Source organism: Dryas octopetala, chromosome 7 (assembly GCF_963921425.1).
Source record: "Dryas octopetala chromosome 7, drDryOcto1.1, whole genome shotgun sequence".
In the NCBI taxonomy this organism is placed as follows: domain Eukaryota; kingdom Viridiplantae; phylum Streptophyta; class Magnoliopsida; order Rosales; family Rosaceae; genus Dryas; species Dryas octopetala.
Genome location: NC_141372.1, coordinates 18674700 through 18701559, shown reverse-complemented (window position 1 = coordinate 18701559; position 26860 = coordinate 18674700). Strand labels below are relative to the sequence as shown.

At 42.0% G+C, this 26860-nt stretch overlaps 2 protein-coding genes, 1 long non-coding RNA gene and 1 pseudogene across 3 annotated transcripts in view; 2 read left to right on the top strand and 2 right to left on the bottom strand.

Moving 5' to 3' along the window:
* Window positions 1-23715, top strand: part of LOC147280262 (uncharacterized) — a 64235-nt gene extending 40520 nt beyond the window's left edge. Inside the window, exons 4-5 of the mRNA XM_086252164.1 lie at window positions 22898-23004; window positions 23475-23715. Of these exons, the coding sequence (XP_086108290.1) occupies window positions 22898-23004; window positions 23475-23529 (162 nt within the window). The 3' untranslated portion in view covers window positions 23530-23715. The remainder of the gene's footprint in view (window positions 1-22897; window positions 23005-23474) is intronic.
* LOC147280264 (uncharacterized) lies at window positions 4913-6010 on the bottom strand (annotated as a pseudogene).
* LOC147280263 (uncharacterized) lies at window positions 6052-9513 on the bottom strand. Its single transcript, XM_086250086.1, has 5 exons — window positions 9229-9513; window positions 8691-9186; window positions 8143-8456; window positions 7424-8028; window positions 6052-6886 (listed from the first exon to the last, which is right to left on the bottom strand). Exons 1-5 carry the CDS (start codon window positions 9511-9513, stop codon window positions 6052-6054), a joined length of 2535 nt encoding a protein of 844 aa, XP_086106212.1.
* Window positions 23716-25057: 1342 nt separating the features above from the next.
* On the top strand, window positions 25058-26547 carry LOC147280261 (uncharacterized). The gene is made up of 3 exons (XR_015123585.1): window positions 25058-25451; window positions 25543-25884; window positions 26355-26547. It is a non-coding gene; the product is annotated as an uncharacterized LOC147280261 (long non-coding RNA).
* Window positions 26548-26860: the final 313 nt, after the last annotated feature.

Genomic DNA, 26860 nt, shown 5'->3' with positions numbered 1-26860 from the left:
AAACAGTCCTCAATAAAATCACATTCAAAAACATAAAACAAATCAAATCTTTCGTCCATACACTAAAATATGAAATAACCCATACGTGTAAAAATAAGAAACTAGTTTTAACATCCAACAAGAAGAAATTTATTTGCAGTAACATTTGTAATCTAAAATTTAATACCGTTAATTAAATCCCAAAATCAACTTCAAAACATTAAATATAAATTAATTGGTGATATTTCCATAAACTCTTAGAAAAACCAAAAATCTATTTTAAACTTCAATTTCTCAACTAAAAATTGACATATCAAAAATAGATAACGAATTTCATAAATCATGTAAAGAAATAAGAGTCCACTCACAATGAGAATCCTAACTTCGATCCTCCTCCGGGTCGTCTCGAGCCACGATCGTCTCGCCTATAGAATAAAACAATAAAACCATAGATTAGCCTCGGTTCTACGACATTTAAAGAGTGTGTGTGTGTAGCCTAATGTCCCTCTCGACTCACGTTTTTCCTACTAGTTAGAAATCGTTTTTCTTTAAACTATACACTCTCACCCTATTCCAAATCCATCCTGACTCCAACTACGACACCCACGTCCTCAAATTTAACCACAAATTCAAGAGAAAACCGGCAAGTGGCCTAACTTTACTTGGGGCCTAACCTTACTTGGGGTCTTCCTAGAGTTAAAGACGATCCCCGTAAAGTGTCCGATCACGAGCCAAATTGAAATTTCGTCGCTCAAGTCGCACCCACCTATTCAAAATCATCAACCAATTCAATTTTAGCACCCCAATTAGCGCTAGATAATTTTCGTGACAGCCAGGCGGTCATAACCCACGCTGTCGTCGCTCAAAGTGGCGGCACCAAACTATATTGCACAAATTCCTCCAAATTACTCTAGATTTCTGATTCTAAACATTCCTAAGGTCTTATGGGGAAGAATTTTGTCCAAATAAAACCACAAGAACATCCTTCTAAAACTGAAATTCTCGTATATCCCGAATGGCTCAAAATCCCCAAACTCAATCTTCAATATAAACTCAAAATTAAACAGCCACAACACAAGGTATTGAAAGCCCATCAAGAGGGAGAGAACCCACCGGAGGTGGTTGGCGCCGGATTTCACCGAAAATTTGGCGAGACAGAGGGGAGCCAAACTGCTGGGATTTCTGTGCGCGCGGGCTGGGCTGGTTGGAGTGGCCGGCGAGCTAGTAGGCGTCGGGGATGTACGCCGGTGACCTCAGGTGGCTGGAGATGGCTGGGAGAAGAGAGAGACGGCGGCTGAGTGATGGACGTTGGCTGATGCGCAGGGTTGGTTGCGCACAGAGAAAAGAAAGAGAGAGGAAACACGGGGAGAGAGAGAGAGAGAGTAGGCTCGGGGGAGTGGTGGTCGGCGGCTGAGGGTGTTCGCCGGCGCCAGGGGTCGGCAAGGGTGGGTGGTGGTTGCTGGGTTGTGGGTGCAGGGGTGGTTGCGGGAGAGAGAGTGTGCGGGGAGAGAAATAAAGAGAGAGAGAGAGAGAGAGAGAGAGAGAATATTGTGGAACATTCTAGAGAGATGGAGAGAAATCAGAAAAAAAAATTTCTGATTTTGGGTGTTTAAATACTCACTTTTATAAATTTACAAAATTGCCCCTCACTTCACACGTCCGTATCTTCCATCCCGTAACTCAGAATGATGCGTGCTATGTGTCTATGAACTCGTGGGATCGAAACCTATCTAACGGACCCAAAGTCAAAATTGAAAACTCATTTATTTTAAAAGTCAACTTTGGGTCGAGCTTAAATTAAAACGAAAATAAATAAATCAAAACTTTAATTCAAAACCCTTTTTACTTTCTAAATAAATTTCAAAATCTTTAAAATACAATCCAACATCTTTTATAAACCTCTTAAAAACATAGTTAAATAAAAATTTAAATTTCTAGTGAAAATTTGGGTCGGGTCGTTACAACATCTAAGAAGGAGATATTGATATGGACTTGTTTGAACACTTCTAGGATATCATTAAATTATGCATTTTCTTTTTTTAGTCAATCTTTAAGGAAATGGGGCCTTCATGACATAACTGCCCCCGAATTCCACCTTGAAACCCAGAGAGGTCCTGTAGGGTCCAAAATCAAGGAAAATTCGGTAGAACCTCTTTTGAAAATGGACTAACCCAAAAATTTTAAAACATGTAAAAGCACTTCTAAAACATCAACCACCTCTACTACAACCAAAAAAGGTCTCAGACCCAACAATTTCAAAGAAAATAAACTTAAAATTTAAGAGTGGTTATGAGAGCCACTATTCTATTACAATGAATTTTTACAAAAGTAAAATGACGCCTACAGGGTCCGAGTAGGGAGATGGACGTAAAATGCCTCAACGTGATTAGCTCGACCTCCACCGAAACTACTACCAGGGGGGAAACAATTTAAGACAGACAAGAAAAACTGTGAGATAGACTCAGTGAGTGGACAATTAAATGGAAATGAAGTCAAGGATTAAATATCTTTTCAGAAAAACCCTTTACAAACATGTTTAACTCTAAGACCTCACGTCGCTCTTTGAAATTCTCTAGTTTTAATACGCTTTCAGAAACACGTTCAAAGTTGCTATCATAATTCAATAAACTAAACCGAAGTATAAACCCTTTATCAAATAAAATTCAAACATTAAAATTCCAAGTAGCTTATAAATTTAAAATAAACGATCGCAATAAAACCGTATAATACATTTATAATAAAACACACCAAGTCAGTTACCCGTAGAACTTGTCATACATGCGCAGAGCCGAGAATCTGTCGTTCGCATGCAGAGCCAGAAATTCTGTCTTACGTGCACGTAGAGCCACCCCCAAAGGGCTAAGCATCACGACACACGGCCCAAAGCCTATGTGTGTGCTGTAATGGGTCGCAATAACCTATCCAATCCGATAACCTGGAGGGTACTGAAAAGGTGATTGAAACTATTTTCCATAACCAAAACGTAATATCTTTTTCTACAGATAGAAAATATCTTTATCGTTCCCAGAAACTTTAAATCCTCAATCCACAATGCATAAACACAACTAGTAAAATAGTCTTTAATAAATCTCATTCAAACACATAAAACCAATCAAATCTTTTGACCATAGACTAAAATATGAAATAATCCATACGTATAAAAATAAGAAACTAGTTTCCTTTCTAATGTCCAACAAGAAAACTTATTTGAAATAACATTTGAAATCCAAAATTTAATACCATTGATCAAATCCCAAAATAAATTTCCAAAATATTAAGTATGAAATGATTGATGGAATTTTCATGAATTCTTTAGAAAACCAAAAGTCCATTCAAACTTCTACTTCACAACTAAAATTTATATAACCAAAATAAATCACGAAGTTCATAAATCATTTAAAGAAACAAAAGTCCACTCACAGAGATAGCCCTAGCTTCGATCTTCCCCGGATCGTCACGAGTCACGGTCGTCTCGCCTATACAATAACCAATAAAATAAGAAATTAGTCTCAATTTACGTAAATTAATAGTGTGTGTGTGTGTGTCATAGCCTAAACATTCCTCCCGACTCACGTTCTTCCTACTAGTTAAAAATCGTTTTTCTCTAAACTATACACTCTCACCCTATTCCAAATCCGTCCTGGCTCCAACTATGACACCCACTTCCTCAACTTCAACCACAAAATCAAAAGAAATCCTGCAAATGGTCTACCTTACTTGGGGTTGTCCGAGAGTTAAAGACGATACTCGCAAAGTGTCCGATCACGAGCCAAATTGAAACTTTCATCGCTCAAGTCGCAGCCACCTATTCAAAATTACTAACCAACTTAGTTTTGGTACTCAAAATAGCACTAGGTAAATTTACGTGGCAGCTGGGTGGTTGGAACCCCCGCTATCGCCGCTTAAAGTGGCAGCACCAAATCTAAATTTCACAATTTCTCCAAGTTCCTCAAACCTTTCAATTCTAAATTTCAGTTTGGAGTCAAAGGGGTGGATATTACCCAAAAATTGTCCAAGAACAATCCCTAAAACCAGTTTTCAAAGTAAACCCGAAATGATCCTTGAATCCATCAAAATCCAAGTTTTTAAATGCTCAAAATTGGTCAAGATAGATAAAGGGAAAATAAAGCCCATAAGGAATGGAGGAAAACCCACCCGGTATGGAGGTGATTGGTGTCGGATTTCCATCGAAAATTTGGCGAGACAGAAGGGAGCCAAACCGCTAGGTTTTCTAGGTGCGCGGGCTAGGCTAGTTGGAGGAGTGGGCGGGGGAGGTGGTCGCGTCGGGGGAGGATCGCCGGTGGTCTTAGGTGGCCGGAATGGCCGACGACAGCTGGAGGTGGCAGATGGCTTCCTCTGGCTTGTTCGCTTAGGTGTGAAGGCTGGGCTACAAGGGAGGTCGTGGTCGGCGCGGTTGGGCCCTGGGTCGGCGAGTGGTGGTCGATGGCGAGGTGGTGGTGGTGGCTGTGGCAGCTGGTGTGCATGGGTGGTTGCAGGGAAGTGAAGGCAGATAGAGAAAGAGAGTGCGGGGAGAGAGAGAAGAGAAAATGAAGAGAGAGAGAGAGAAAGAGAGAGAGAGAGAGAGATAATGAGGATAAAGAGAGAAGGGGGCTGATTTTAATTGTGGTGTTTGGGTTTTGAAATTACCCAATTGCCCTTTCTAGAAAACTCTCCACCTTTCCTACCAAAATTTCCAATTAGAATACCGTTTTCGCCTACATGTTTGGAAAATCAAGTTCTAATTAGCCGTATCGAACTTAAAGGCCATCAAATTTGAATTTTTTTAAAACGCCCCTCTAAACACTAGAATTCCCTTCCAAAATTTTAATAAAGTCCGCCTAATAAGATTAATTTTTTATTAAAAGAGAACTTGGGGTCGGGTCGTTACAACCTCCCCCCGTTAAGAAAATTTCATCCTCGAAATTTGTACCTGTCATGTGAAGAGATGTCGATATTGAGCTCTCATTTGTTCCTCCGGTTCCCACGTTGCCTCTTCCACTGTGTGGTTTCTCCATAAAACTTTAACCAGAGGAATGGTCTTAGTACGAAGTACTTGTTCTCTAAGATCCAAAATCTTAACAGGTTGCTCCTCATTAGACAAATCCTATCTCAACTCAACGGGTTGGGTCTCCAAAATATGAGAAGGATCCGGGCTATACTTACGCAACATAAATACATGGAACACATCGTGGATCCGAGAGAGCTCCATAGGTAAAGCAAGTCTATAGGCAATTGGACCAATTTGCTCCATAATCTCATAAGGTCCAATGAAATGAGGACTTAACTTCCCGCGCTTCCCAAAACGCACTACACCCTTCCAAGGTGATAACTTTAGGAATACTTGATCACCCACCTCAAACTTAAGATCCTTCCTGCATATATCCACATAGCTCTTTTGTCGATCTTGAGCTGCCTTCAACCTGCTCCTAATAACTTGTACTTTCTCTGATGTCATCTGTACAAATTCTGGCCCAATGAGTTTTCTCTCACCAACTTCGTCCCAACAAATAAGTGTCCTATACTGTGATAACTGTTGTTGTAGGCAAACTCCATCAATGGTAGATGAGAATCCCAATTGTCCTTAAACTGTAATACACAAGACCTCAACATGTCCTCCAAGGTCTGTATAGTTCTCTCTGATTGACCATCGGTCTGTGGGTAGAAGGCAGTACTAAAATGTAACTTTGTACCCAAAGCCTGCTGTAAGCTCTCCCAAAATCGTGAAGTAAACCGTGAGTCTCTATCTGACACAATAGACAGGGGGCACCGTGCAATCTCACAATCTCATTGACAAATAATTTCGCCAGTTTGTCTAAAGGGTAAGTCTCAAGAATGGGTAGGAAGTGCGCATATTTCGTGAGTCGATCAACAATCACCCAAATACCATTGTGTACGTCCACTCTGAGTACGTGGAAGTTTGTATAGAAAGTCCATGGTGATGTGCTCCCACTTTCACTCGGGAATCAGAAGTGGTTGCATGAGTCCTGAAGGCTTCTAGCGTTCCGCTTTTACTTGTTGACAAATCAGACATCTTGCAACAAATTCTGCTATTTCTCTTTTCATCCCTGGCCACTAATAATGTTCTCTGAGGGTACGATACATTTTGGTGCTACCCAGATGCATGGCATAAGCTGAACTGTGAGCCTTCTCCATGATCTCCCTCATGAGCGCCTCATCTGCCGGCACACACAACCTCATACCCATGACCAAAACTCCATCATCTCTAACCGTATAATTGGCTCTCAACCCATTTCCCGCTTCATCCCTTAGCTTCATGAACACGGGATCCTGAAGCTGTGCCTCTCGTACCTTATCAATCAACACTGGTCTTACTCGAAAGCTAGCTAACAAGGCTCCAAAACGATCTACACCCAAGGTAGCTCCTGAAGTCCTCAACTCAACTAATAAAGGTAGGTGTATCTCCTTATGATGTGCCAAAGAGCCTGATGTCTTCCTGCTAAGAGCATCTGCCACCACATTAGCTTTCCCAGGGTGATACTCAATAGTGCAATCATAATCCTTGATCAACTCTAACCACCTTCTCTGTCTCAGGTTCAATTCCTTTTGAGTGAATAAGTACTTAAGACTCTTATGATCGGTGAAGATCTGACAAGTCACTCCATATAAATAATGCCTCCAAATCTTAAGAGCAAACACAACTACTGCAATTTCTAGATTGTGGGTTGGATAGTTCAACTCATGCTTTTTGAGTTGCCTAGAAGCGTAAGCAAAAACCTTACCATGCTGCATCAACACACAACCTAGGCCTTGGCGTGAAGCATCGCTGTAAATCACAAATCCACTACTGCCATCAGGAAGTGTCAAAACAGGAGCAGAAGTCAGTCGGTTCTTAAGCTCTTGGAAACTCTGCTCACACTCATTGGTCCACACATACTTCACTCCTTTTCTGGTCAACCGTGTAAGAGGTGCTGCTATCTTGGAAAACCCTTCTACAAAACGACGGTAATAACCTGCCAAACCAAGGAAACTCTTGGCCTCGGTTACACTAGTAGAACGCTCCCAATTCATAACTACCTCAATCTTCTGTGGGTCGACAAAAACATCCTCAGCTGAAATCACATGTCCCAAGAATCCTACTCTATCCAACCAAAATTGGCACTTGTTGAACTTGGCATACAATTTATGCTCCCTCAAAGTCTGCAAAACCGTTCTCAAGTGCTCCACATGATCTCTGTCACTCCGAGAATACATCAATATGTCATCGATAAAAAGAATGACAAATCGATCCAGGTAAGAACGGAAAACTCGATTCATAAGGTCTATGAAGGCTGCTAGGGCATTAGTCAGCCCAAATGGCATGACTAAGAACTCATAATGTCCATATCGAGTCTGAAAGGCAGTCTTGGATACGTCAGTCTCTCTAATTCGTAATTGATGATAACCCGATCTCAAATCAATATTAGAGAATACCCTAGCGCCCTGCAATTGATCAAACGAGTCATCAATACGAGGCAAGGGGTATCGATTCCGCACTGTGACCTTGTTAAGTTGTCTGTAATCGATGCACAATCTCATAGTTCCATCCTTCTTCTTCACAAACAACACTGGTGCGCCCCAAGGAGAAACACTAGGTCGAATGAACCCCTTCTCGATCAATTCCTGTAATTGATTTTTCAACTCTTTCAACTCGGCTGTAGCCATTCTATATGGTTCTAAGGAAATAGGTGCCGTGCTAGAAACCAAGTCAATAGCAAAGTTGATCACTCTCTCCGGAGGCAAACCTGGAAGGTCGTCCGGAAAGTCTTGTACAATAGGTATGTCCTCAAGTCTCACTTCACTAGCTCGACTATCAATGATGTGGGCTAAGTACCCCGTACAACCCTTCCGTAATAGACGTCTAGCAGTTAGAGTTGAAATAATACAAGATGGGAGGATTCTACGCTCACCATGAAAAACAATCTCTGGTCGCCCTGGAGGTCTGAAAGTCACTATCTTCCAAAAACAATCAACAGAGGCATGATGAGCAGCAAGCCAATCCATACCCAATATAAGGTCAACATCAAAAATGTCCAAGATAATCAAATATGGCTCAAGTTCATGGCCATCAATCAAGATGAGTCACCATCTAAAAACTTAACAAGCTAAGAGTGAAACCCCAACGGGTGTAGCTATAACTAAATAAAATTCCAACGAAGTCAATACCCTATCGGCGGATAAAGCAAGTCTACGTGCAACAAAAGAGTGTGTGGCACTAGGGTCCATTAAGATACATGCATTTTGTCCAAAAATAGAAATCGTACCCATAATGACGTCCGGTGAAGCCAAAGTGTCTTGCTGCGTCATGGCGAAGACTCTGCCCTGAGCTCTGGGGCGTCCTGGTTGACCCCTCTGCTGTCCTCCACCTCTACCAACATGACTAGACTGTGCTCCACTACTAGACGTGGCACCCCTAGTCTGAACGGCTCCCTGACCCTGACTCTGTGCTCCAAAAGTCTGTCCCTGATGAATGGCTGATCCTGAAACTCCGAATGTGGCCCTGTCGCAACATCGGACAATCCCTTCGAATGTGGCCCATCAGTCCGCACTGATAACACCCAGTACTACCTTTCTGACAAGGCCCACTATCGAACCTACCATAACCGCGACATGGGGCATGTGAACTTCCACTGGTATGACTCTGCTGTCTACCCAAGTGTTCCCTGTTTCGGGCTAAGCTACCCCCTGGAGGATGACTCGAACTCTGACTGTACCTAGATCCTCCACTGCCACCAGAACTCTGTCTGTAACCTCTGAATCCTCTACTCTAGAAGAACTAGAGCTGAAGCTGCCTCTCTTGGATGGTCCTTGACTAGGGCCACCCATAAAAGTACCCTGGTGAGGGCGACGTCTCGCCTCACTCCTGCTCCGCTCCGCTAAAGATCTCTCCACCCTCATGGCAGCATCCCTCAAAGAACTAAAGGTAGAGTGGTTTGCTGTGGTAACCACCATGTGAATAGAGTCTCTCAGACCTTTCTCAAATGTCGAGCATCGATCTGCCTTGTCTGCCACACGTGTTGGGCAAAACCTGGAAAGCTCAGTAAACTTTCTCTCATACTCTACTATTGACATAGATCCATGTCTAAGCCTCAGGAACTCAGCCCTCTTCTCATCACAATAAACCCACAGATAATACTTCTCGTAAAAGACTCTCTTAAATTTGTCCCAAGTTATGTCGGCTGACGTGAGTCCCAAACGCTCGGAGTCCCACTAGTGATAAGCATCACCCACTAGTAGGAAAGTAGCAAAGACCAATTTCTGGTCATCGGGGCATCCCATAACTTCAAAGATCCTCTCGAGTTGTATCATCCACTCGTTAGCCACGCTGGGATCCGAAGTACTAGAAAAATTTGAGGCCCCCAGCTTACGGGCATGCTCAATGTTGTATTCTCCCTCAGGAAAAGCCCTAATGCCAACAGCAGTAGTCACTGCCTCAGCTAGCCTATCAATAGACTGTTCAAAACTCTGTGCCGTCTCATCGACACCTTTTGCAACCCTACGGTGGGTCTTCAGCAGTCGGCCACGTCGAGGAGGCATAATACCTAAATGAAAACCAAACACTTATAAAAAATGGGGATGCACAATCAGTGCAGAGTTAAGGAATCTAAAACCTAATACTATGATACCAAATTGACAGAACCGCCCCCGGATTCCACCTTGAAACCAGGAGAGGTCCTATGGGGTCCAAAATCAAGGAAAATTATACCGAAAATTCGGCAGAACCTTTCCTAAAAATGGACTAACTCAAAAATTTCAAAACCTGTAAAAACACTTCTAAAACATCAACCACCTCTACTACAACCAAAGAGGGTCTTAGACCTAACAATTTCAAAGACAGGAAATGCAATGCTCATGAGCATTGCTTTAGATCATTTCTTTTAGAGGCTCATAAGTATCGCTTTAGATCATTTCTTTTGGGTGACTCCATTCAGAGCTTGTGGCTGAATGATGGGGGAGAGGCATATGAGAGATCCATCTTGAAAGGATTCTAAACGAATCCAAAAGTCGTCTTGAGAGGATTCTAAACGAATCCAAAGGCCGTCTTGAGAGGATTCTAAACGAATCCAAAGGCCGTCTTGAGAGGATTCTAAACGAATCCAAAGGCTTTATTCAACATGCCATTAGAGGAGAATTTTGGTTAAATCCCAAAACAGAGATGAAATGAATGGCATAGAAGGACAGCTACTTGCAATGTTTGTTCTGTCAACTGCTCTTTTGCTTTCTACACCTCCCTTTCCTCAGCCTTTTGGCGTCCTCTCTCTTTTTCTGGATCCCCCTTTCTGAAGTTGCTCACCTCATTTTATAGGCATTATGGGACGCTAAGAGATGAGGATGTGATGAGATAACTCATTTGAAATCAAACTGATCTTATCAGGGATTGATAATCTTCAGTTCAAAGTTGATAATTATCTCTCAATTATCCTTTATCATAGAAGTCCCATATTTATCAACTTCATGCATTTCAAAATGTGAAGCTGATGCACAGTTTTTCCTTTATCCAACTTGGCACCAGCCACCTATCTGACGTGGGGCTCTATCCTTATTTTTTTGAATTTTTATGGTTCAACAGAACCGACCTCTCTAAATTGGGTGTTAGAAACCAAACCAACTCAACCCATTTTGGTTAGGTTGGTCGGGTTGCATTGGGTTATGTCCACCCGCATCATGGTATAATACTTTGTCTACATTTAGACCTTGTCTTACTTGTTGATACCATATTAATAGAGTTATTTTCATTTAAGGGATTTAATTAAGGGAAAAGATCTTGGGCCCTAATCTGATGCAACAAAATTATTTGCCCACGTCACTATTTATTTTTCACATTAAATTAATATTATTATTATTAAAAGTCTATCTTGCCCAATTAAAAATCAAACGGCTACAATAACTATTCATAATCTAATGGTCTTTTCAACAACCACATCATTATAAATAAATTAAATTAATAATTATTTATCATTCTCATGCAGTCTTCTTCCCCAATGTTCCATCTGAAGTCTTTCTTTCTTTCTTTCTTTTTTTTTTTTAATAGAGAAGTCCATTATCTTTCTTCATATTAAATTGTTGCATCTCTCTCTATCTATTGATCTTTGCATTCGATAACACCCATCTAAAGTACAAGATTACAAAAAACCCAAGTCTAAATTAAATAGCTCATTTAATAATTTAGTAACAAATAAAGAAAACTGTATCAGGCAACAAAAGGAATTGTGAGAAGCCAAACATCAATCTATTGACTACTCCTTAAATAGAAACTCGGCACCCAATAGAAAGAAGACTTCTTCAACCTCACATCACCGCCACAACTTCTCTTTCTCCCTTCAAATGGCTATGTATTTGCAGTTTTTCTTTTCCCTCACTTTGGTTCATAGACACTACAACAAAAATGTCGATAGATATCAGTCGTGGACTGATATCTATTTGGGTAGCCATCTGATATAGCGCGTCGTGATATCTAATGTTCACATTTTAGATATCAGTTTTAAACTGATATGTAAACATTGTTTATATATCATTTTTGATATTATTTCTTATATCTATAAAATCCGAATATCAATAATTCTGATCAATGCATATCGTATTTGAGGTAGAATATGATATAAAACCATGATATCAATATCAAGTTTGAGGTAGAATATGATTTAAAATCTTGGTATCAATATCAGGTATATGATAAAATCTGATATGTAATCTCAATATCAATATCAGGTATGGAACATACTATGATATCTAAATATTGTTTATATATTAGGTCTGAGAGAGAATCTGATATCAAAATAACATAACGTTTCAGTTTTTAGACCAAAACTGATATTGTTTATTATTTCAAGTTTTAAAGAAAGATTTGGAATGTATGATATATATTAGTTTTTTTTTTCACCTAAAAAGGATATCAATGAATTAAATATACAATTGTGCCTGTAATTTGAAATGGCCTGAAATTTGTGCAAGTATAAAATCTTTCATTCCCATATATTTCATATTTTAAGCACCAATAACATTCAAAGTACCCAAAAAGGGATTACAATATAATATCCAACAAGTAGTTATATAGTTAAGGAAATACATAAAGAATTACTAAGGTATAACTGATGGTACTAATTTGAAGATACAAAAGTAGACAACTTCATCTAGCTAGTGGAGTAGAATCATTCACATCTTAAAGTTGTGTTGATTGAGACTAAATATACATAAGCTCTTCTCATGAACACTAGACCTACAAAAGCATAATGCAATGGTCTTTAATATTATTGGCTAATATACTGAACAAATGGTCCAAGATTTAAAACAAAATCACAACAATACACACAAGGAAAGAATCTATATCCAATGTTGTACATAAAAAATAAAAAAGTTGATAGTGATGAATATATATATATATATTAAGGTTTTGACAAGGTTAAAAATATCAAGAGTTGTTAATTTACAACACAACCAAGAAAATATATGAACTATGATACTCATCTACAACTTTGACATACCCAATTCATGAAGCTTTAGCAAAGTTACTAAGCCATTTATAAACATTATAAAATCATGGACAAGCAAGACCAAATGGAAAGGCAGGTACATTTAGAAATGGCTTCATATTCAGTAATAACTAGATTAGAAATAAATAAACAAAAATTATGTTATTTTTTTTATACAATTTACCATGAAACTCAAAGTGAAAAAAAAAAAAAAAAAAAAAAAAAAAAAAAAAAAGCAGAATGAGGTGAGGAAACAAGTATTAAAGTACTATAGTAGGACACCTAAGTAACTCATTTCTTTCTTCATGTTTTCAGTTTAATAGGAAGGTAGTTTATACTGTTATCTTTACTAGTCATACAAAACTCTCACGTAATCTTCTCAAAGATTAATACTTAAACATTTTCTATTACCATTAGAACTTGTGTAAAGGCATAGCACTCATAAAAAAATGACTTAAAACCAATTAAGTCCCAAATTTCTTGATAAGCTACTTAGATACAGCCCAAAGGCCAAGATTTAACTCAAAACAACTACAAGCAACTGGAAATTAAAAGTATTTATGGTAGTGAGAAGCTACAATGCCAAATTATTAGCCAAGTAACTCAAAACTCTTACAATACGAAGGAAAAGTAAACAACTTCCACATATAGTTACTCAAAACCCTTGTGTGCCTTTGATTAAAATGACCAAAAAAACCCTTTTGATGCTTATATAACCTAGAACAGTCTCAAATAGAAATAGAAAATTAAAAAAACAAGTAGAGGGAAGTTAATTCTTCCATCACATAACTTCAGTATCTTAGTATGTCTCAGTAGAGGCAAGCATATAAGTAGAAACGCAAATATGGAATAAGTAATCTTGAAACTAGGACACACTATTGGTAAAATATAATTAGGTTACATAATGAACTATAAAAGCTTATTTAATATGGTGTAACATAAAGTCTAAGGGATTGCATAATAGAAAAATAAGAAGCAATAGATTTGGGTCAAGAATGTTACTTGCTATTTTTAATTCATGGACAACATTAGGTGTGTCTTCGCACAAAGGCGGTTGGACTCTTAATTCAGTCAGCCTGACCTGCAAAACAACAATCAAGACAACCCAACCCATACACCAACAGAAGCTACAAACCAACTTCACAATTCTTGCATAAGAATAAAAACCAAACAAAACAAAGCCAAATGGCAGAATTCAATAGAACTAATTCTTTCACCTCAAATAAAAATCCAATTCAAATCAGGAAAGAGATCAACAACCAATTCCAATTATCACAACCACAACCCAGAAAAGAAATTAATTTTACATCCCATGTGTACACATATAAGTAAGAAAATATTATGACTTACTAGACCACGAACAAGCCATCTTCATAATCGTTGCAGATTATAATATGCAAATCAACTCAAAACACATATAGAACACCTAATCAACCAATTATTGAAAGAATATAATCTGCAAATCGACCAATTACCGATGGCTTTATTAATTTCCACCTTCTCCTTGCCAATTAAACTTGCCGTTTGATGCACCCCTCGAGACACACACATAAATTGATAAATAATAATGGATATTTGGAGTGATATATAATAAATGCGAGGAAAAATAATGAATATGCAGATGGACCAAGTAACCATGCAACAGAAGTGTCTAAATTATAATGAAAGACAGAGAAAAAAAGAATTGAGGGAGAATATCCTTGACTTTACATTCCTATTTTATATAAATATGCACTAGGCAGTCAAAATTGATTTGATACCACAATGATTTTCCACTATGATTAAAAATGAAATGCAAATCATGCAAAACAAAGTTTGCATGTCTAACAAATGTGAGTATGCTTGACTATACATGTAAACGTCCATACATACATAGATAAATAAATACATACATATACATATATATATATATATACAGCTGAAAAGATGAAATCTCACCACTGTGCATCTCAACTGTTTATATCTGATTAAACAGTTAAACAATTGTTTAATCAGAATGTTTAATTTCAAATGAATGATTAACAATTAAATCTGAAATTGATCAATGTCAGGCCAAAATCAAGCAGTCCGATCAAAACAAGAACACTCCAAGACTAAAGCTCAATTTCAGTTTTGGATCCAAATGACTCAGAATTGAGAAATTACCTTATCGATTGGAGCACGAAGAGATGGATCAGTTAGCGATTACTTCAGAGATTCGAGGTTGTTAAGCATCTCCTTCAGTTCCACCTCCATTGCCTCTCTCTCTCTCACTCTCTGAAGCTTGATCTATTTTTCGAAAACAGTTTGTATTTTATGAGTCCTAAAACTCAGCAAGTGTACTAAATAGAAAATCAGTGGAATCCAAATCCACCACAAAATCAAACACAAAACTGCTCTAAGCCACAGACCCATCCCAAAACCCAGCCATAACCACATTCAGACCCAAAATTGATGTGGGAAATTCTTAAAAATTAAAAAAATTAAAAGCTTAAAATCAAAGTACACCAAATAAATTTGAAACCCTAAATGAACAGAATTGGAAGACAGAAGAATTGAAGACAGAGAATGCAGGGAAACCCACATACCTTTCGAACTGGAAGTCGACGCCGCAACCCTAAGCCTGAAATTTGGAGAAGCTTCTCTGGCGACCAACGACAGCCGCTGGTAGATCGAGCAGAGTAGGGAGGCGTACTGGGTGCGAGTGTGTGACTCTAAAAATCAGTGGAATCCAAATCCACCACAAAATCAAACGCAAAACTGCTCTAAGCCACAGACCCATCCCAAAACCCAGCCATTACCACATTCAGACCCAAAATTGATGTGGGAAATTCTTAGAAATTAAAAAAATTAAAAGCTTAAAATCAAAGTACATCAAATAAATTTGAAACCCTAAATGAACAGAATTGGAAGACAGAAGAATTGAAGACAGAGAAGGATGGAAGACAGAGAATGCAGGGAAACCCACATACCTTTCGAATTGGAAGTCGACGCCGCAACCCTAAGCCTGAAATTTGGAGAAGCTTTTCTGGCGACCAACGACAGTCGCTGGTAGATCGAGCAGGAGTAGGGAGGCGTACTGGGTGCGAATGTGCGACTTTGAGTGTGGGTGCGTTTGAGTGAGGTGTTGTGCCCGCGTGTGTGGTCCTAATTTTCCTTTTAGGTCAACTTTTTTTTTTTGGGTCAAAGGTCAACTTATGTAGTTAAGATATCAGTTGACTTTTAATTAAACTGATATGTTAATAATATAAAAAAAACAAAAACATTTTATATCAGGTTTGTTTAGGTGTGTTTGGGTGGCAGGAGGATACGTAAACTTATAATATCAGTTGACAGTTTAGACTAATGTCTTTATAAATTCTAGAAAAAAGAAAAATATTATATATCAGTTGAAAAAGATCATGTGATTTCTAATAGAGTTTAGAAATCAGCTAAAAAATTATCTGATATTATAATTTTTATAATATCAGTCGATTTCAAATATGATATAAAATGGGTGATATTTATTGACAGTTTTCTTGTAGTGAATTTGTAGTCATAATTAGCTTTAAAGGCCAGTATACCGATCAATTCTTGGCTCTATTTCTAGTGGATCATGGTTCCATCCCTTTTTCATGTACAGTAACTAAGAAGTTGAAAGGAAATTAAGGTCAATGTAAATGCTTATGTGGCAATTCCATGTTATTAGGGCACAATTAAGGCACTCTAGCATTACCCTTTAATTAATTAATTACCTAATCTTTAGTGGAATATTACATATATATGTTTCTGAAAAGCTATCTATTGTTGTAATATATGTTGGGTTGAAGAAACATTAACCAAGGCCATAAGAGAAAGAGCAAACGAAATACAAGATTGATGCAGTACCACTATCTTTCAAACTACAATTTTTACTATGAGGACCAACATGGTACGCCTAATATTATACTCAAGAATCATTTTGTCCTATAGTCCTACTTCTAATTTATTTCAAGTAATGTGTTTGCAAATTAATGAAATTATTAGTTTTGTTGCTGAGTGCAGACAATGAAAAATTCATTTTAATTTGATTATATACGTGCATCAAAGTTTTGATATTGTGTCTCTTGTTTGTGGATAAATCCACATGGATTCAATGGCCAAACACAGACCAACACGTGGCACACCAGGTCCCATTTTTGCTCAGATTCTTTGATGGTTAACTTGGTCAGACCCAGCCATCTGTGTCATCATCTTAGCTCAGCAAATGCCAACAACATGTACATCTGAGATCGGCTCTTACCTCCGGGTTATCCATGTCCGATCCGAACCGACATTGGGATCCACCAGGAATTTGAGAGATTATCTTTTTCGGACACCATCAGTTCGGCTCAAATCTGGAGATCATCTTTCTCCAGTCACATCTCAACCATTGGTTCGGCTCGGCCCAGCACAATGACCGATCACGATCAGACGTGCTTCGACAATCTTGTCACCACCTGATCGTCTCGACCATTGGTTCGGCTCGGCCCGGCCCAATGACCGATCACGATCAGACGCGCTTCGACAATCTTGTCACCACCTGATCGTCTCAACCATTGGTTCGGCTCGGCCCGGCCCAATGACCGATCACGATCAGACGCGCTTCGACAATCTTGTCACCACCTGATCGTCTCGACCATTGGTTCGGCTCGGCCCGGCCCAATGACCGATCACGATCAGACGCGCTTCGAAAATCTTGTCACCACCTGATCGTCTCGACCATTGGTTCGGCTCGGCCCGGCCCAATGACCGATCACGATCAGACGCGCTTCGACAATCTTGTCACCACCTGATCGTCTCGACCATTGGTTCGGCTGGGCCCGGCCCAATGACCGATCACGATCAGACGCGCTTCGACAATCTTGTCACCACCTGATCGTCTCGACCATTGGTTCGGCTGGGCCCGGCCCAATGACCGATCACGATCAGACGCGCTTCGACAATCTTGTCACCACCTGATCGTCTCGACCATTGGTTCGGCTCGGCCCGGCCCAATGACCGATCACGATCAGACGCGCTTCGACAATCTTGTCACCACCTGATCGTCTCGACCATTGGTTCGGCTCGGCCTGGCCCAATGACCGATCACGATCAGACGCGCTTCGACAATCTTGTCAACCACCTGATCATCTCAACCATTGGTTCGGCTCGGCCCGACCCAATGACCGATCACAATCAGACGCGCTTCGACAATCTTGTCACCACCTGATCATCTCAACCATTGGTTCGGCTCGGCCCGGCCCAATGACCGATCACGATCAGACGTGGATCTCCACATCACCACATCAACTCAGTCCATTCCATTCCCAGTTCGGATCGGCTCGCTTTGGTGATCGTCATCTCAGAACCTAGTTGCGGCCGGATTTCACTTGAGAGAATCACTGCACTATCTACCTAATCGGCTTGGCCGACTTGTCTAAATCCGATCTGATCACACATGGGTTTCACGTCTACACGTGAGGACATGTGTTCGGATCGGCTCGGCCTCCCACCGCCATCCTAAAGAAGATCACGTTGGGACGAACCGCCATACTCAAGTGCACTTGACGTGACTCTCTGACAGATAAGACATTCCAGCTCACAGCCATGACTATTGGGGCATTCCACCTGATCTTCCATCCTTGCATTCAATGCAGCATTGAATGCAAAGGAGGTGAGTAGCTGTGCATGCTACTAGTTATGACCGAACGCGTGGATCTCTCTCAGCCACTCAATCACATGCAGGTAACTTACTCTCCACACCTTCCCTTGTCTATATAAACCAACTTATATGCACAAAGCCAGGATCCCCACCCATCCAGCCATCACAAAGCAAACACTTGCACAAACTTTGGCTTACCAAAAACACACTTGGACTTGCTGAGAATAAACCCAGAACATTTGCCTTGTTCTTCCCATTCTCCCAAGTTCATCACATGTTCTTCCTCACTTCCATTCAAACACCATCAAACACACATCACTGACTTCATCATCGGAGCGTGTTTGGCTGGTACCACACCGGTCCATCTCCTTTGATCTTGTGTTTGTCTACAGGAAGATCACATCATCATCATCTAGCAGGACTTTGGATCAGCCAGGTCACTACCCCTAAGTTGTTGCATCTACCTTACGGGAATTTTGCATCAACAGATTGGCGCCGTCTGTGGGAAGATCGACTTCAGCCGTTGTGTTCATCACCACAAGTGCTAAGCTCTTCCTTCACACAAGTCATCATGACTACCATCTTTCGCGACAGTAGCTCTTCCTCAGGAGGATCCCAGAATGATGAACAACATCAGCCTGAGACACCTGAAAAGACGAGAAGAGCCAATCCCTCTGGAAGAGCTGGGATCAGCAATGACCCAGCCGATCTCAGAGCTACCAATAGGCTCTTGAGAAGGGTAAATCAAGAACAACTTGCTGCTGAGAACGAACTTCTTAGGCAAAACAATGAGCTTTTTACTAAACAGGCAGAACAGACCGCCGAACTGCAACGCCTCCGAGCTCAGCAAGGGATGAGTGTTCGGATCGGCAATAACACGAGAATGACCCGAGCTGATCCCGAGGTTCTTTCTCCAGCTCGTCCCCCACAAGTCACTCAGGCTGACATCGACAATCACCCTTGCCGACGGAACATCGATTGCTCATTCCTTGGCTTCGAGAGTATGCCCTTGATTGATCAGCTTGAGTTCTTAAATGCTTGGCAGATCATCCAACAAAAACGTCAGGCCTATGTCAGAGACTCTACTTCACCTCCCGGAAGTTACCATGATGATCCGAGCGAGGAACCAAGATCGCCGATCCGAACCAGACTGGGGACTCTACTCGGAAACCCAATACGGACCGGATCGGCCGAACAAAGAAATCCAACCAGGAGTAGACTTGGTCCGCAGCCGAACGTAATCCCGGAAGAAGAGCCCGAACCTTCCTCTTCCAGCACCCAGACCTGCAGACAACCTACACGGGATCGGCTCGGCCCAACCATGGTCATGTCCGACCGACGTCCGGTGAGTGAGAGGATCACTCGTCAGCCGGTAAACGAGAGACTCGGTAACCGGACCGAGTGCTCAGGGGAAACTGCGGCCGAGCCGACCCCACCCAATGTGGAAAATCTTGTCCGGACTTTGGTCCAAAGCCAAATCCGGAGTGTCCACGATCGGCTCGGCCAAGTCTAGGTCTCCAGGGGGTACATCGGTAGAACCGATCACGAGGAAGAGCTCCCCCTCCCATATACCAGCAGGATCATGGATGCTGAGGTCTCTCGGGATACAAAACCCCCCAAGATGGATCAGTACGACGGGACTAGAGATCCCTACGATCATCTTGACAGCTTCAGATACGCCATGGAGGCCCGCCAGGCATCTGAGGCCACGAAGTGCAGAATCTTCCCTTCAACCTTGAAGGGATCGGCTCGGGGGTGGTTTCGAACTCTCCAGCCGAACTCCATTGACTCTTTCTCCGATCTCCGGAGAGCCTTCCTGACGAGATATCGGGTTGTATCCGAATGACTCTACAACTTGAACGATATGTCACTCATCAAACAGCAGGAAGGGGAGAGCCTTAAGACCTATCTGATCTGCTTCAACATCGAATACACGAAGTGTGATGATTGCGACGACAGATCGGCTAAGAACGCTCTTATGCAAGGTCTGCTCGCCGGGGGACTCCGCTCCCATCTGATGAAGAACCCTCCATCCACCTACGACGAGCTCTCCGCTGAAGCCACCAAATGGGCTCGAGCTGAAGAGTGGAACGCTCAAGTGGAAGCACTGAAAACCAACCAGTCAACTCCCAAGCGGAAGGAGGAAGAAACCTCATACCCTAATCGCCTGTCTCAGGGGAAGAAGACCAAAACTGCGGAGTCAAGCCAACTCCTAAGCGGGGAGCCTCGTTACGTCTAGTACCTTGAGTTCACCCCGTTGAACACAAGCTTGGAGGATATCTTTTCCAAAATCAAGGATCTGCTCCCGGTCCCTAAGGAGATTCGAGGTCCACCTCAGGACAAAATCAAGGAAGATATCTATTGTAGGTACCATTCCAACCATGGTCACGTCACGAACAACTGCTACTCTCTTTGCGACGCAATAGAGACTCTCGCCCGAGCTGGCAAGATTAATCAATTCCTGACCGGAGCCCCAAGGGTGAAGATCACTGACCCAAGGAGGACCACCAACACCGTTGAAACCAGAGATACTCATATTGGTTGAGGGCTGAGACCTTCGACTTCGCCTCTGGCCCTTCAGATCGGGTCGGATCATCCCGGCGGATCCCCCACATCCAATCCGACCCGATCTGAGGATATTCTAAGAATTGAGTGTTCATCCTTTCTTGGTTATCCCAGCTCGGCTCGGCTCGGCTTTGGTGATCATCATTTCAAATCCTAGTCACAGCTGGATTTCACTTGAAAGGATTACTGCATTATCTACCTGATCGGTTCGGCCTCTTCCTATTAGGGATTGGGAAGAAGTCCCGGTTTTTTCGAGGAGAAATCGGACCAACCTGTTCGGATCGGCCCAAGACTCAGATCATCTCGGCTCAGTGCTCAAACACACTTGCATACCTACGCACAAATACTGAAGTGTTCGCCTGGTTCTACAATGGTGTTCTAAACATTTCCTCTGACTTGATCAAGATCGGGGACTATCCGATCTGATCTTCTTTCGACAAATATAGATGAACACATCTAGATCCACTTTGATTCTCAGATTTTGAAGCTAAAAACACCTGGTCCAAGCCGGAGCGACTAGCCACAGTCCCGGCGCCCAACAGGAAAAGACTCATCAGGTCTATAAAAACCCCTGTCCGAGCCGAAGTGACTTTCTACAGTCCTAACGTTCGACATGATATTTCCAAAAAAAAAAATATACCCTCAAACTCAAACTTTCATCGTACATACCGAGCCGATCTGAAAGTAAGTTTGAATATTTTTTCTCAAAAACAAAATTCCTAATATCTCAATGGACACATCAAACCCATCTGAGATCATCAGGGATTTATAGTTTCTACTTATTTTCATCATGCACATCAGGCTGATCCGAAAACAAGTTGGGAATTATCATTGCATTTTATCATAATGGCCAAGTCAGGCCGAATGTCACTTCTTACAGGTCATCATCTTTTTTCAACTTCCAATCCATCACAAGTCTGCTCGGATCGGAAGTTGGGGGACTCCTGTTTGTGGATAAATCCACATGAATTCAATGGCCAAACACAGACCAACACGTGGCACACCAGGTCCCATTTTTGCTCAGATTCTTTGATGGTCAACTTGGTCAGACCCAGCCATCTGTGTCATCATCTTAGCTCAGCAAATGCCAACAACATGCATGTACATCTGAGATCGGCTCTTACCTCCGGGTTATCCATGTCCGATCCGAACCGACATTGGGATCCACCAGGAATTTGAGAGATTATTGTAAGACCCCGTATTTTTTTAAGTAGTTATTTTAAATATTTTGCGAATTTATTTTAAGGATTTTGGGGATTTATTTGGAAATTTAAAAGGTCTGGTTTAATTTTTAAGTTTTGTTTTAAATTGGGCTTGATCCAAAGTTGACTTTTAAAACAAATGAGCTTTTGATTTTGACTTTGGGTCCGTTGGGTAGGTCTCGAACCCACGAGTTCGTAGACACGCGGCACGCGTCAATTGGAGTTACGGTTTGAAAGATACGGACATGTGAAGCGAGTGGCACACTTGTAATTTTTACGAAAGTGGTTTTTAAAACCCAAAAAGTCAGATTTCCTCTCTCTCTCCTCATTTCTATCTTTCTCTCTCTCCCCCGCGCGTCAGTCTCTCTCTCGCCCCTCACCCTCGCCGTTCCTGCCACCGGCGCGTGGCGGTGCGTCCGGCGGCGGCTGGGCTGGGTGTTTGGCCCATGCTACTCGCCTCCCTCTTCTCTCTCTCCCAGTGGCCTCCGTTTCTCCGGCCGATCACCCACGACGAAGACACGACGCAGAACAGCTGAGCTCCTCCTCGCCGGCGATCTCGATTTTCCGGCGACGCCGCGACTTCCCACCACTTGGATCCTCTCCCTCTCGTCTCGGCGAGCCTCCCCGTACTCTTCCCTAGCTTCGACAACCTCCCACGACGGCGAATCGAAGTTCCAAGGCCGACGGCTTCTCCGGCCAGTTTCGGCCATTTCCGGCGAGAATTGGCCGTCGACCCAGGTATCGTTTTGGCTCCTCTCGATGTCTCCTTCGTGTCCATGTACTTAGTTTGACCCACTTGTGATTCGATTTTGAATTCCCTATTTTGCAGCCGCAGCCACTGTAGCTCTGCCTTGTGTGACGGCGATTTTGGTGGTTTTTCTCGGTCGTTGTGCCTCTTTGGAAACTCTTGGAGTCTTTTCAAGGTCCGTCGTTGTTTTTGGTGTGAATTTGTGTGTTGTTTGGGGTGGGGCAGCCACCGTGTGTGGTGGCGGCCGCCCGTTTCGGTCGTTCAGTGGCCCAATTGTGTTTCTGAATTGTATTTATTGATTGTCTGGTCTTAACAGGTACACGGGCTCGGGAAATCTCATTCCCGATGCCGTTATGCTGCCGGATTTGAGATCCGAGCAAAGGAGCCAAGATGGGCATTTTTGTCATTTTACGTGGTTAAACTGTGAGTGAAATTAGATAGTCTATTTCGTTGCTTTGTGTGCTTGTGTGCTTGTGTGCATTTGTTTGCTAGGACTTGATTTGACTAGGACTTGGTAAGTCTAGGCGTGAATCTTAAGGATGGAATTGATGAATGGATTATGCATTGAGGTTATGAGTTAGGATGTGAATGATTCGAGATTGAGGTTAATAGCTGACGTTTAGGCAATTGATTTGCCAGAATGAGTATCATTATTTATTGATGGGATTTAAGATGTGAATTCGAGGATTTATGATTTATTTTGATGCTTGGATGATTGGTGATGAAATTATTGTGTGATTGAATATTTATGGATATTATTGTGAATTATTATTAAGTATGGAAGTTGAGAATTTTATTGAGGATAATTATTTTGTTATTTCACTCATACGAGCTCTAGTGAGCTTACCGGGTTATTTGTTTGAATGACCCGGTGTACCATGGATATGGTGCAGTGTGGTTAATGTTTTGCAGGTTAAGCAGGCTGAGGAGGCAGTGAGGAGAAGTTGAGGCAGTGGGACCTACTTTGTTTTGATTTAACTGATTTTATACAGTGATTTTTACACACATGTTTTTGGGCTCACACTCTGATTTATCAAATGTATTTATTTATTATGTTAAGTGCATGGCTCATTCTTTGAAAAGAGGTTTAAAGGACAAAGTTTCAGTGTATTTTTGGGCCTTAGGATCGGGGCGTTACAAAATGGTATCAGAGCTAGACCCGGCCGGAAGTGTGTGGATTGCAAGACCCAGGGACCAAGACCCTGAGTGGGCGGCTGCGCGAGGCAGTGGCGAGCTACCAGGTGAGGTGAAGTGAGTGATCCCACACTGCCCGGGTCAGGAATGGTGATGTTACAGAAAGTTTGAGGAAATCAGTTGAGAAAGTGTTTGAGAAACCAGTTTGAGAAAATCAGTTCAGAAAATGTTTGTGAAAGCCAGTTTGAGAAAGAAAATGATTTTCAAGTGATTTCAGAAATGTATTTTATTTGAGCCATGAAAATGTTTGAGAAAGTTTTGAGAAATGTCCCCTGCACTGCCATCGCCTCTCTGCTCCTCAGCAAGTTCAAGAAAGTTGGAAGTTGGAGACTTAGTAAGAGGTTTGAATTTAGAAGAGTTGGAAGGTTTGAGTAAGATTATTAGTTAGAGACCAAAGGTTCAAGAGAATTAGTGGAGTAGTACTTTTTAGTTGGTTGAAGAGTTAGTTCGCCGAGTAAGTAGGGTTTTCGAGGTAGTAGCTAGGTAGGACTTGGCTGTTGTTTTGTTGCTAGAACTCAGCGGTTACTGTTTTGCGATCTCAAGTGGCAACGCTTCAGAAGTGGTTGAGCGACTCGCACATGAAGAGGAAAGTTCTGAAGAAGGAGAATTTAGAGTCATCGAGGATTGAGGCAAGCTACTCAAAAGAATCGAAGATCAAGTTGGATGCACTCGAAGATCTTGGAAAACGGATGCGGATGGAACACGACAAGCTCGTTACCTACAGTTCTCAAGTGAAGGTTTCGATTCGTCTTCGTATTTTACTTTTTGTTTTGCTTGCGTTATTCTCAGTTTTCTTTGAACTAAAGGAGTTTTTCTGAAGTGTGAATTGTTGTTGGTTGTGCTTGCTTGTGTTTGTGTGAAACTGTTTTGTTTTTACTTTCCCTTGGGAATTTCGAGGACGAAATTTTTTAAGGGGGGTAGATTGTAAGACCCCGTATTTTTTTAAGTAGTTATTTTAAATATTTTGCGAATTTATTTTAAGGATTTTGGGGATTTATTTGGAAATTTAAAAGGTCTGGTTTAATTTTTAAGTTTTGTTTTAAATTGGGCTTGATCCAAAGTTGACTTTTAAAACAAATGAGCTTTTGATTTTGACTTTGGGTCCGTTGGGTAGGTCTCGAACCCACGAGTTCGTAGACACGCGGCACGCGTCAATTGGAGTTACGGTTTGAAAGATACGGACATGTGAAGCGAGTGGCACACTTGTAATTTTTACGAAAGTGGTTTTTAAAACCCAAAAAGTCAGATTTCCTCTCTCTCTCCTCATTTCTATCTTTCTCTCTCTCCCCCGCGCGTCAGTCTCTCTCTCGCCCCTCACCCTCGCCGTTCCTGCCACCGGCGCGTGGCGGTGCGTCCGGCGGCGGCTGGGCTGGGTGTTTGGCCCATGCTACTCGCCTCCCTCTTCTCTCTCTCCCAGTGGCCTCCGTTTCTCCGGCCGATCACCCACGACGAAGACACGACGCAGAACAGCTGAGCTCCTCCTCGCCGGCGATCTCGATTTTCCGGCGACGCCGCGACTTCCCACCACTTGGATCCTCTCCCTCTCGTCTCGGCGAGCCTCCCCGTACTCTTCCCTAGCTTCGACAACCTCCCACGACGGCGAATCGAAGTTCCAAGGCCGACGGCTTCTCCGGCCAGTTTCGGCCATTTCCGGCGAGAATTGGCCGTCGACCCAGGTATCGTTTTGGCTCCTCTCGATGTCTCCTTCGTGTCCATGTACTTAGTTTGACCCACTTGTGATTCGATTTTGAATTCCCTATTTTGCAGCCGCAGCCACTGTAGCTCTGCCTTGTGTGACGGCGATTTTGGTGGTTTTTCTCGGTCGTTGTGCCTCTTTGGAAACTCTTGGAGTCTTTTCAAGGTCCGTCGTTGTTTTTGGTGTGAATTTGTGTGTTGTTTGGGGTGGGGCAGCCACCGTGTGTGGTGGCGGCCGCCCGTTTCGGTCGTTCAGTGGCCCAATTGTGTTTCTGAATTGTATTTATTGATTGTCTGGTCTTAACAGGTACACGGGCTCGGGAAATCTCATTCCCGATGCCGTTATGCTGCCGGATTTGAGATCCGAGCAAAGGAGCCAAGATGGGCATTTTTGTCATTTTACGTGGTTAAACTGTGAGTGAAATTAGATAGTCTATTTCGTTGCTTTGTGTGCTTGTGTGCTTGTGTGCATTTGTTTGCTAGGACTTGATTTGACTAGGACTTGGTAAGTCTAGGCGTGAATCTTAAGGATGGAATTGATGAATGGATTATGCATTGAGGTTATGAGTTAGGATGTGAATGATTCGAGATTGAGGTTAATAGCTGACGTTTAGGCAATTGATTTGCTAGAATGAGGATCATTATTTATTGATGGGATTTAAGATGTGAATTCGAGGATTTATGATTTATTTTGATGCTTGGATGATTGGTGATGAAATTATTGTGTGATTGAATATTTATGGATATTATTGTGAATTATTATTAAGTATGGAAGTTGAGAATTTTATTGAGGATAATTATTTTGTTATTTCACTCATACGAGCTCTAGTGAGCTTACCGGGTTATTTGTTTGAATGACCCGGTGTACCATGGATATGGTGCAGTGTGGTTAATGTTTTGCAGGTTAAGCAGGCTGAGGAGGCAGTGAGGAGAAGTTGAGGCAGTGGGACCTACTTTGTTTTGATTTAACTGATTTTATACAGTGATTTTTACACACATGTTTTTGGGCTCACACTCTGATTTATCAAATGTATTTATTTATTATGTTAAGTGCATGGCTCATTCTTTGAAAAGAGGTTTAAAGGACAAAGTTTCAGTGTATTTTTGGGCCTTAGGATCGGGGCGTTACATTATCTTTTTCGGACACCATCAGTTCGGCTCAAATCTGGAGATCATCTTTCTCCAGTCACATCTCAACCATTGGTTCGGCTCGGCCCGGCACAATGACCGATCACGATCAGACGTGCTTCGACAATCTTGTCACCACCTGATCGTCTCAACCATTGGTTCGGCTCGGCCCGGCCCAATGACCGATCACGATCAGACGCGCTTCGACAATCTTGTCACCACCTGATCCTCTCAACCATTGGTTCGGCTCGGCCCGGCCCAA

Bases quoted from the DNA above. Each gene is read 5' to 3' on its own strand.
- LOC147280263 (XM_086250086.1), bottom strand. From the start codon at position 9,513: ATGCCTCCTCGACGTGGCCGACTGCTGAAGACCCACCGTAGGGTTGCA. The intron at 8,029-8,142 runs GTATTGACTTCG...CATGAACTTGAG, and splicing joins TTGCTTTATCCGCCGATAGG to CCATATTTGATTATCTTGGA. The intron at 6,887-7,423 runs GCAGGGCGCTAG...ACGGTTGACCAG, and splicing joins GATGACTCGTTTGATCAATT to AAAAGGAGTGAAGTATGTGT.